This window comes from Protopterus annectens, chromosome 9.part0 (genome assembly GCF_019279795.1).
Source record: "Protopterus annectens isolate FY-2018-M chromosome 9.part0, PAN1.0, whole genome shotgun sequence".
NCBI lineage: Eukaryota > Metazoa > Chordata > Ceratodontiformes > Protopteridae > Protopterus > Protopterus annectens.
This window is the reverse complement of record NC_056743.1, coordinates 450,639,808-450,652,459: the sequence shown is the minus strand read 5'-3', so window position 1 is coordinate 450,652,459 and position 12,652 is coordinate 450,639,808. Positions and strand designations below refer to the sequence as shown.

Below are 12,652 nucleotides of genomic sequence, written 5' to 3'. Positions count from 1 at the left end.
CGACATTTAGGGGTCAATTATTACATGTTTGAACATTTCACTGTTCGATCACGTAATATAGACGCAAACACAAAAGGAATAGAGCCAGCAAGATGATGGTTAGCATGCAGTGGCATGACATACTACTGTCATATGCCACATGCTTCACTATACAATCACCTCCTGGTGAGACAAAGGTGGGGCATAAAAACTGCACTGCCACCTGCTGCCAGAGCCTCACGTCACCAGCTAGCCTCTCTTATGAAAAGAATGATATATGTTAGGTAGGGTTATATGGGGAACAGCAATGGATATCAATGTAGGGAAACAGAAGTGAAACATACCACAGTCTCCAAGAGGTGCCACATCATCGTCCTAACAGCTGTATTATTTAGGACCTACATTTACTCAACACATTGCAAGCTGCCACTGAAGTTGGAACCATCAGCACCTGCAGTTACATCATGCCCACATTGACCTTAACCTTTGTCACTAGACACAATACTCAATAATAGTAAAAAATGAAACACTCACTTTTGAGACGGGATCAAAGGTGTACGTTCCCTGTGAAGGGGTGAGGGTCATGTTCAGAACACCTTTTGGCATTTGGCTGGTCACCATTACTCCCTCCACAGTTTTCCCCATTGTCTGTTTCGGACCAATTGTGATCTCAAAGCGACCAAGGGACACATTGTCTCTAAAGCTAATGTTGTGCTTCACATAGACAGGAATAGCCACCAAGCTAAGAGAAAAAAACAAAAAGAAGTGAAGTAACAGTGACTTCAGTCATTACTGCTTGCAGAGATTTTCTTCTTTAGTTAAATGTTGCAAAAAGCAGCAGCAGACAAATACAAAACAAACATAGGCAACTCCCCCATATAGTTTGTCTACTCAAGATTTGCTACCTTTTGTGCTTTAATGTTTTCTAACTCTGAGAGAAGGAATATACTGAATACTAAACAATCAGGAACGGAATATATTAAATGTCATTGCTGCATTTTGCCTTTAGTAATGCTTTACTTCAGATCTCTTCAGGGACACTGTCTTGGAAATAAATAAAATAATGAAGTTCTGCTTTCACTGCTTGAAAATTTGGGATTTGTGCAGTAATGTTAACTTCAATGCTGGAACATTTAAGTAATTCTACTGCCTATTTATTGGAGCTATAAATAAGAAGAGTAGAAGCAGTTAAACGAATATGGTGCAGGAAAATAAAGAACTAATGTTTGTAATTGTTTTGCTGGGGACTGACTGAAACTCATTTGTCTGGGACCAGTCAGCCAAAGTGGGGTTTTAGAATACTTCTATTGTAATTTACCTACAGACATGATAACTTAAGATTCAGTAACATAGGTTCATAGGTAAGTACTAGGCTAGCTGTACTTATGGACCACTTTAAGACTAGTTAATTTCTTTTCTAAAGGTGAGATTCAAACCTTGTACCTTATGTCTGTAAGGTAAATACCTTAACCATTATACCAACCCCCAACCATTAATAGAGGGGGATGCAGGGGCTCTCCTTTGCATGAGGTGTGTAGGGGAACAAAGCAAATATTCTGAAGGTTCCATTCGGCCAGCTGGAACTAATCGAACAGTCCTTGATCTGCTCATTGTCAACAGATACTACCATATTCAACTGAAACGCTAACCTAAGAAGCTTCCACAAGAAAATAACTATATACCTGCAGAGTCTGAATTAGATATTTTTCATAATTTAAATTTCAGGCCTGCATTTTTACTTGGGTTCAAGCAATCCAAAAATCCACATTTACTTAATAAAATCCAAAAGTCTGTTTCCTTTAGCTTGCAACTCATTTGAACATGTGTTTACTACAAAGATACACAATGTTAATCTCTTCATATCTGAACTGTGACTACACTGATGATATTAATAAAAATAGATAAAAAATAACGAATTTACACATTCTTTTGGCCTAGACAATTCTGTCAGGGGAGTCTCCATTTGTAACAACATCCTCAATCTTCACTTCTAAGGTTACAGGCTGTATTTCTCTTCCATAAAAAAGGATTGTGATGCACAGTGCAGTGTATAAATCATTTCAACTTAAAGAAACACTTTTTTGGAGGTATGACATTTTACTGAATAAAATATATTATGATAAAATTGCAAACTATAATCTATTTTACCATAAAAATGTTCTGAAACAGTCTGAAATGTAGTGAAAAATGTGAAACAAAGGTATCATTAGAGAGGCACCTATTGTTTCCTCTCATAAGGCTATCATCAAAATAAGACCTCATAACTCTACTGCCATTAAAAGACATTTATATGTTATTGTTAAAAGGATGATTCTCTTTCTAGCAACTCATTTCAAAGACTTGTAACATCCTAAAATCAACACTACCACCTCCTGTTGCTTCTTGGACTTTGATTCTCTGACAACACTTACTTCTGAGAGCTGACATGGTATGACAAGAGGCGAAAACTGCCATCTGGAGGAATGAATGAAAGAATCCGTTCAGATTCCCAGCGCTTGAAACGAACACAGGGGTGAAAACTGACATCATCCAGTAACCTTGGGTTCTGTTAATATGAAAACAAGAATTAGTGCAAATAAACAAGTGTAATGGGGAAGATGCTGCACATTTTGTGGCAAGATATGCTGACACTAGACACTGACATTCTAAAATTAAGGAAAAAAGTACATGTCAGAAAAAAAGACAAAATAAGCTAGATATTTTCACTAAGTTTGGCACTCCCTGCCACTGCTTTCTGTGCGTCTCATACAAGTCCAGTAAATGACGGCCCTGAAACCTCAAGCACATCTTGTTATAAACAGGTGCTAATTCTTCTGAGACTTGAGCACACAATCACAGTAAAAGATTGTATTTTACAGCTTCTACTGTACAGGCATAGAATAAGGTATTGGCAATGAAGTACATACAATTCCTTAACTAGATCGTACATATAACAGTACTTCAGGGTTCTACTGAATCATGGTTATTAATTACTACAGAACAATTTCATAAAACTTTACTTGAAAACAATCAAAGTACAACAGACTCATTCAATGATGGTCTGCATCTATCATTGCTGGAAGGGTTATCTAGTCAATCCTTTCACTGAAAGCCCATCTCCATGAATATACAAATGTTTGAAAGTTATGACTGCTGCCTTATACTTAGCAAAATGGGACACTCATGGTAGCTTGGATCATCAGTCTCATAAAAACACTCAACTGCCATCTTGTGTGAACAGGTGCAGGCATAATGACTTCAGCAGAAAAGGACAGTCCTAGATATTAGTATTTTTCAAGTTCCTGCATCTGTGTTACTCTGTTGTAGTTCTGCAGTGTGAGTGAGGCGAGTGCTCCCTCTAGTGGTTCACAATGTTTCTGTGTCATTGATTATGCATAAAACAAACACACTGAGGGTTTTTAAAAGACAAAGGTGACACCAGAACTCATTACAGACAGTATGGACTTGAAAAGATCATGTCTACATACACTGACACTAACCAGAAGATCAATAACCTCTCTCCTTGAGATACCTAAATGCAGAGCATGGAAACACACTTATTCTTGGGCTGCCACACACTAATAAAATGTATGGAAAAAACAGCAGCTGATAAGGCTAATCTGAAATACTGGACTTCTTCATGCATAAAGTTATGTAACTACAGAAAGCCTATGAGGAAAGATGGGTCAGTTGATTGTCCACAGTATGTAACCTAGACCTAAAAAAATAATTTATGCTGGCACTATTGGAAGGGTATGTTATATGAATCTTATCTTCCCACAGGACACACTTAATTTCAGCAAATCCCTTCTTGGGACTGCAATGGCACAGAAAGGACCTCTGCAAATGGAAATCTGCTTCCTATGCTTTCTTATACTGTGCAGCCAAGCAACTCAGTCATGTAGACAACTTGGACATTATATATAAAAAAAGTATAAGAACCAGGCTGTATTTGGATGTCCATCAGTGCAGTTGCCAAACCCAGACTACAATGTCTTTCATTCCTATGACTTACCATGAAAGAAAGTGTGAGATCAGGCATTCCAGTCAGCTTCACACATGCATCAATCACTCCTTGGATTTCAGCTGTCACGGTAGAACCTGTAGGGAAGACAAGACAAGCAACAAGATAATGTTATGTAACTGTGAAGTTGGTTAAAAGCTGCTGCAATATGGTCTGTTCAGGTTACTAATAGTAAAACAGAAAAATATCAGTATTCATGCTATCATGTCTTTCAACTGAGCCTGATTTCCAGATACATCTTTGATTTTGCCTTAGAATGCTGCTCTGCCCCCATGATTTTGGGTATAGCAGTGAGGGTTGCTCATTAAATACTGCCAGAGAATTATACATACAGACTTTATATTTTCAGAAAATGCATATTAATCCAAATCCTCTTCTTCTATCAAATGTTCCACATGATCAGTGTAATCATTTAAAAGCATCCCTAATTTCGAGCCTTCTAAGTTTCATCAAGGCTCATAACAGGCAAATGCACATCATAATAATAATAATACAATTTAAAGTGCACAAAAAGTTGTTTTTTTTTTTTTTTTTTTTTAAAGAGATGAACTTCGCAGCAAACAAACCAGCAGGTGGGAATGGAATATGGGAATATCTGTTGATCATAAAGTTAAAATTCCAACCAGGAAAGGGCCCTTTAAAGAAATGAAGAGCTGAAAACCCATTGAAGATCTGCTTGATTAGCCAGTGCCTTCCACAAGGTCATAGCCCCTCAAATGTCAAACAGCAGCCCCGGATAGAATAACCTACATGGTAGCTAACTGAAATGGCATAAGATACCCTTCTATCCAAACAGGGAAGCTCTTGTATATATCAGAATGCATTTGATGAGTGGAGGGTTTCTGGCAGCTTCAATCACACCTATAGTTAAATAAAGTATGGAGAAACATCATTCAGATAAACCACATTTTAAGTCATCATTGCACCAGGCTGATTAAAAAAAGAATCAGAAAAAGGCATTTCTGCATGTGGGCAAGCTCTACCTGTGCTCCTGGACCCCTCTTCTCTAAATATACTAACTCCATAATTAATTGTTTGATTCAAGGAGAAACTTTCCCACTTCCACAGTTATGCAATCTTACTTACAAATAAAGATGGGAGTCTACTCACATTCCATGATCCTCTGTATGATATTCACTTCACTTTCAGTTATCTCTGACACTCCCTGCCTGAATGTCCAGTCCAGGGTATCAATGATCTAAACTAGGAGCCAAGCCCTAAGGTGAAGATATTTTCTTCCCAAATGTAGAAGAATTTCTTTGACTAGTACAAGCAGTATTTCCTAACTGAAAAAAACTTGAAGGCTTGAAACATCTCATCCACCATGGCACAACACAATCAGCCTTGGTCCTTCTTCTGCTATCTGTATAACAAGGAGTGGAACCACAGGGTGAGGGAATAGTGAGAAAAAAAACTCCATGTGACTGCCATGCTGTTGTAAATAACAATTATCTTTCTAACGAAATATATTCCTAGTAATAACAATTTCCATCAAAAGGCAGGAATTGAATAATTTATGTAATATTGCTTAGGTTATATGATATATAACAACAGATGTGAAGTATATTTGTTATGTTGATATAGTTTGATTACTTTTATATTAATTTAAATGTGCCTATGTCATGAGTGATAATTCAATAAAGGTGTTTGAAAAAAAAATTCCATCAATTGTACAATAAAATTACTTAATTCACAGGTTTACAGGTTGGCTGCAGTTAAACAATATTTAACTGCTTGCAGGACCAGGTCCTGTAGAATATTTATATATAGAGCATAGGCATATAAGAAACAATCACCAGTGAGCTGTAACCCAAATAACAATTGTAAAATCCTTTATAAACGCATTCTATGAACACCTTCAGGAATGCATGGATCATGCAGTCCCAAATAAAACCAAGACCCAATCCCCCAAAGTTAGGCGTCCTGTCTGGTGGACCCCAGCCATAAACAAACTATACAACAGAAGGAGGAAGCTACTACATGATAGAGCAAAATCCCAAAAAGGGAAGGCATCTCTGATCAGTATTAGCAAAAAACTACGGGCACTCATAAAATCGTCTAAGGCCAGCTTTGAGAGAAAAATTGCACAGGACACTAAGGATAATCACAAGGCTTTCTTTAGTTATGTTAGGAACCTGGGTGGGAATTCCCAGATATGCTCAGAATTAGTCCAAAATGACAAAAAATACACCAAACCCACAGACATTGCCAACATCCTAGCTGACAGGTTCAGCGCAAACTTCTCCCCCCCTTCCCCACCAAAAGGGCAAATATCTATCCCAGCAGAGTGCTGCCCCCCCTGACATCTCAGATGCTCAGGTAAGAGCTACCCTCTCCAAAGCAAAAGACACAGCATCAATGGGACCAGACGGTGTCCCGGGCTGCGTCCTACATGAACTCCAAGAAGAACTAAACTCAAACATAAAACTACTGTTCAATCTCAGCCTTACTACAGGATATGTATCCAAAGAGTGGCGTACAGCAACAGTGGTCCCTCTCCACAAAGGTGGTGCCTCAACGGATCCTGGAAACTATCGCCCCATAAGCTTGACTAGCTTGGTCTGCAAAGCTATGGAAAGGATCATCATGGACCTCATAAATAAAGATATTGGGGACCTACAGACACTGGATCCTACCCAGTTCGGCTTTGTTAAGGGCAGATCCTGCCTCTTAAACCTGGTCGATTTCTTGAAACAGTCACCAAGGCCATTGACGAGGGGAAGGTGGTCCACACAGCCTACCTGGACCTTGCAAAAGCCTTTGATACAATATCCCACTCGGGCATTATAAATAAGCTCACCAGCTTAAATATAAACCCCTATGTCACTAGATGGGTTGCAAACTGGCTCAAGGACAGAACCCACATGGTTAGAATTGCTGGAGCTATGTCAGACTCCAAACCAGTTACAAGTGACATCCCACAAGGCTCAGTCCTGGGACTTCTCTTGTTCGGTATATATTTCTCGGAGGTACAGGCTTCCACGGAAGGACTGTGGCTGACCAAGTTCGCAGATGACTGCAAACTGGGCGCCATAATAGACTCTCCAGCCGACACAAGCATCCTACAAAAGGGCCTCAAAAAAACAGACAACTGGTGCCAGAGCCATGGCCTCAAGCTAAACGCCAAAAAGTGTATAGTCATCCCCTTTGGCAAAAACAAAGTGCCCACAAATTACCACATGGGTGGTAATCCATTAAGTACGGAAGAAGTAATTAGGGACCTGGGGACCCAAGTTGATAGCAATCTCTCATTTGACAACCACGTGGCCAAAGTGGTTAGAAAAACATTTTATATAGCCCACCTAATCATGAAAGGATTCACATCTAGATCAGGGGAGGTCATCGTGCCTCTTTGCTCATTCCGCATTAGGCCCATAATTGAGTACAATGCCCCTTTTGGGATGTACCTTACCAGACACCTGCAGCAACTGGAAAGACCCCAAAAGTACCTCACCAAGAGGATCAAAGGGCTCAAACACATCCCATATGCTGCCCGGTTAAAGAAACTCCAGCTCTACTCAGTGGCATACCGCCTGCTCAGAGGCGATCTGTGCCTGATGTATAAAGCCATGTCCAACCCGGAATTAATGGACATGCTGCACCTCAGAAAATCTAAATCCCATCGAGCTACGTGCTCGAGAGACTTGAACCTCAGCACTGAAATAAATAGGACATGCTGGAGGGACAGATTCATAACCCAGAGGCTCCCTTCACTCTGGAATAAAATCCCAGTCCAGGTTAGGCAGAGTCCCTCATTGACTCTCTTCAAGAGGAATCTTGATGAGTGGATGGGAGGATAGTAGGTTTACCCCGGGTTTCACTTCTGTGTCACTGTTAGACAGAGGCACAGTATACTAACCCCGAAAAAGGGCATAGCAAAATTCATTTAAAATGGGTGGCGAAAGCCAAACACACTCTGGCTAGGCTTATAAATGCCCTAGGGCAGATAGCCTAGTATGAACCTATGAACCTATGAAAAATTCAGTAGTATCCTTAAATCTAGCCTTTATGTGACAAAAGTAAAGTGTTTAAACAAACTTATAAAAAGTAAGACAAAAGGGTTCAATAAGTAAGGTTCCTTGCTTGAAAAATGAATCTGCCTGGTTGATTATAGTAGGGATTTATGTACTTGAGGCACACTGTAAAAAGTCTGAGCTACAGGGTTAGGCACAAGAAGTTCCATAACTAAAGAAAGGGAAATAACCCCAAAAACTACACAGTAAGTTAGAAACTCAATGATTTGCCTATGTTAACAGTAAATAATATTTTGATCTAATAAATGTTTCCTAATCTCTGTATCAGAAACAGTGGTGTCCATAACTACTACTGCCCTACCCTTGTCAGCCTGAGTAACATGACTAATTACCACCTCGTTGTTCTGACTTAATTCCTTCATAGCACTGAACATTCATAAATAAGGTCTCAAGACTGCTTATGTAGATCTAAAAAACTGCAGGTTCAAAAGCTTTTGCTACAGGAACTTAAAGGTATAATTATCAAATGAGTTCACCCCCACCAGGTGTACCTTTATACCAATATTGAAAATTTAATTGGTGATTAAATGCTTTCAAATCACTTACAAATTCAAATTCTGAAATCAAAAGAAGTAGGCATTGTTAAGCAAGACTTTTCTGTGCAGAAAATAAAGGTAGCAGCAGAAATATTTAAAATCCATCCGTTGACATCATTACATTCTACAGTTCAGCATTCAGCAGTCTTTGAAATGAAATGGCTACTTTTATATTGTTTTCTGTCCCCTCCACCTTGTATGGTGCATAAAGAATAGGTTTCAGCATGTGAATTCAGTCAGTGAATTCCTGATAAGAAAGACAAACCCTTATATTTACTAAATTCTGCAACTGATGAGTCCATTGTTTTTAAAGTAAATTTAAGCCACTGCTCTTTTTTACAGTGTAACCCCCAAAAGCATTTTGTTATGGGTAGCATGATCTATAAAACAGACAACCCTTTTAGATCCAGACCAGTTATACCCATGACCACATAACTGGCTAAGTCCCATTTAATTTTTTTATTTTTATATTTTACAGATTATTAGTTTGTAATACATCAAAAATCTTAATAACTTCATGTAAATTAGCATAGCCAATATAGTTAGCCTCTCAGGGTCATGTCCATTTGTCTGAATGCCTTCAAATAATTCAAGTGTCATGCAGCTGCTTGCATTTTCTTGCTGCACATAGTTATTTTGCTAAATGTAACCCCCATTGAGAAACCTTCCCCATTTTGCAGTGCAGATGCAGACGTAGCAAATAATCTATCCTGTAACATCTCCTATTGTGAAATCACCCACTTCATTTGCAGTACCTCCCCAACAAATCCTCATGTTGCTTCAGCAAACATGAATAACCCATCATATATGCTATATGCATTTCCTTGAATAATTAATGCTTTGTGGATGTCACACCTTTGCAGTTTCAGCAATATTCTCAGACATTTTATCAATGTCTTACATATTTAGTTCTTAAATTTGGTCTACAATTATTTATGTTTTCCTTCCATATTGCTGAACCACTGCACCTATATCATTCTAGCTGGCATCTACTGTAATGTAAGTGACATTTTCCCATCAAAATACATCAGAATGAGAGCTCCAGTTAATAATTTTTAACAATTCAAAGCTTTTTTTTCCCGCTCCATAGTCCTGTATAATGGCATACCATGTTCTGTCAATTTCCTTAATGGAAAACTCAGTTTGGATAAGTTTAGAAAGTCAGTGCATAACTGCTAGAAATCTAATGATGGATTATTTGTCCTGAGGTTGAGGCAAATGCACTACAGCTCTTTTTGTTTTTTTCTCAGTATTTAGTTTTAAACCTTCTTACAATAAACCATTACACATGTGTGATGATGTGAGGTACCGACAGCTATGCCAGGAGAAGTAGAGCACTGATGTGTAACACATGCCAGCAAGGCTAGCTGTAGTTTTGTAAAGAATTATATGCCATTTGTATATCACACTGATTTGTACAGGTGCTTGTATTGAAAATGTATTTGTAAAGCTACTTGTGTTAAAAATGTACCAATAGTGGGTCCTGCTGGACAGAAAAGAAATACACCTGTATGTCAGACGGTTTACCTTTACATGTGCATATTGCACAAGGGCAAACAGCAATTTTCCGAAAGGCAGTTTGCAAAGTTTGCAAACGCCGAACGGAAAAAGATTCGAATGTGCAATGAGCGAATGCACTGTGAGATTCGCTCATTGCACATTTGACATTCTGGGGTGGATTGCACTATAGTGGGGACTGGGAAATGGTTCCTTTCCCCACTGTAGTGCGATCTCGGAGTTAGAATAATAAAGTAGGGGGGAGTGTGGGGGTGCAGGGGGGCTTGCCCCCATCTTTACACTTCGTTTTTTTTTTGTTCGACATTAATGTTCGAAAAACAGCGAATCTGCTTTTCGATTTGCTGTTTTTTGAACATTAAGGACTGTTGATGTTTTCCCTTTCGTGGTTTCGAGTCACTCATATGAGCACTCGGACCACTGTGATTCGAGTTTATGAAGGTAAACCATGTCAGACTATATTGTAACAGAGGATACTGGAAGAGAGGAGGTTAATCTCAGTCCATCTAACTTTGAAAAAAATTGTCTGAAATTAAATTATCTGGTTTAGGCAATAAAGATTGCATCTTACAGTTCTGATTGCAGCCAGAGGCAAAATTGTGTCTATGAAAACCATGACTAGGAATCCTACTGTATTGTCCTTAGGGGTGAATTCACTGCTACCCTGGAAGGTTGGAAGTTTTTGAAATGGTTTTACAGCTTCCAGATGGTATAACACATCTTAGCAAAGCTGTGTGTGTGTGTGTGTGTGTGTGTGTGTGTGTGTGTGTGTGTGTGTGTGTGTGCGCGCGCGCGCATTATGACACAAATGTGCTAGATTCTCATTCAGTTTCCAGTAAAGGAGGTAGTGTAGGAGCCAGAAGTCAGGTAACCAGATGTATGTGATGACATTCCGCAATCCAGCATTGAAATTATGTTTTAATACTAGATGAGACAGAGTTATCAGGGCACCATATTTTGTAACTGAAAAGACCATTCACCCACTTCATCTTGCCTTGCTTTACTGAATAAGTAGGAAACAGTAATTCTTCAGATCAGTCATGAAAATATAGTCAGATTAGTTAAGTATTGTTTTTCTCTATCTGTGTGAATCTTTCCATCTGTGTTATTTTTAATATTTCCCGTGACTGAAACTCTGGTGTTTATTGTAAATAGAAATTACTGTTTCATGTTGTTTTATTATTTATTATTAAATATACTTAAACTTTTCATTGTGGCTTGTCTTTTAGAGAATATTTTAACCTTTGAGAGTAGTTGTATTTATTTGGTGATATTGTGGCCGCTCTTGAAAGCCTTGCTGCATTGGTCAAACACTACCATTTGTATTAGTATTAATTTTACTCAGTATAATTGGGTACCCTTGTAAGAGCCTTACAGTAGCTGGCTTTGGAGTGTTCTGGTGGCAGTAGCTACCTTATAGTCTTGGCAGAGGAGGCATAGCTGGTAAATCTGTGCCAGCCTTTTCCATGAGTGAGTGAGTAAGTGTGTGTGTGTGTGTGTGTGTGTGTGTGAGCTAATTGGAGCAGGGACACAAAGCACTGGTTTTACAGAGAGGTTGGTGGGGACTTGGCTTGGAACACTTGGCTGAAGACTCAACTCTACAGCTGTGTCAGTTGGGAGCCTTATTCGGGGCCTGGTGAGAAAGAGGGAAACCCAGCCTCAGGACTGAGTGTGTTCCCTGTGTGCTCTTAAGGGAAATTGTACTTGGTGCAGAGAGCTGCATCTGGAAGTACTGTGTGCATCCATTTTTGTACCAAGTGAATGTCCCTCACTGGTGTCAGTGTTGAGGACTGAGGCTCCTTGATTACTGGCCTAGATGAGGGACATCACACCATGCATCTCAAATCTGTAACTTTCTTTTTTTTTTTTTTACACTTTTATTCAGTCAAAGCATTTCCAGTAACTGTCACGTCATGCTGACTAAAAATACAGGGTATTAGACCAAACTGATAATTATATTAACAACACTATCAAACTCTTTAATTATCTATGAGACAATTCTCTGAAACATTTCAGATTCAGATACAATACCAAATTAGGAGCCTTAATAATCAGTACCTTACCATAAATGAATTAAATGTAAACAGCAAGTAACTTTCTCTTCAAGCCTTGTTTGCCAAAATCCTCTATTTGCACTTAAAAGTCTTTCTTCAGATATGACAAATACTACTTTATTTTGGATAAATGGTAAATGATTCTCTCTCTTTTTTATACCTTTCTACAAGTCTTGTGGACCTATAATAATACAAGTTTTATCTAATTTCACTAAAGTTACCGTACCATAAAGCTGATACATTATGTAGACTCTACCTTGTTTCTAAGATGCAACCCTCTGCTATCACCTAGTCTGCCAGCATTATAACCCCCTGTAAAAATAAAAAACAGAAAAATGCCTCTAGCATTTTATTTTTTGACTCCACTATTTTCAACCAGTTGTTTTAATAACTTTCTGAATATGGGTATTTGGCTTGAACTATGTATTTAGTCCAAATACTAGAGAAGAGGGTGACAGGGTGTCCTGTCTTACCCACTACTAAAACTGGAGTAACAGTAGCCAAGGGGAACACTCCAACCTGTGTTTGAAT

The 12,652-nt window shown here is 38.7% G+C and overlaps 1 protein-coding gene across 3 annotated transcripts in view; it reads right to left on the bottom strand.

Moving 5' to 3' along the window:
- AP3M2 (adaptor related protein complex 3 subunit mu 2) overlaps positions 1-12,652 on the bottom strand; it is a 767,971-nt gene that overhangs the window by 98,092 nt on the left and 657,227 nt on the right. For all 3 annotated transcript variants that reach the window (XM_044082987.1, XM_044082989.1, XM_044082988.1), the window contains 3 exons: positions 3,974-4,059; positions 2,391-2,524; positions 514-721 (listed from right to left, as the gene is read on the bottom strand). In XM_044082987.1, the coding sequence (XP_043938922.1) occupies positions 514-721; positions 2,391-2,524; positions 3,974-4,059 (428 nt within the window). The remainder of the gene's footprint in view (positions 1-513; positions 722-2,390; positions 2,525-3,973; positions 4,060-12,652) is intronic.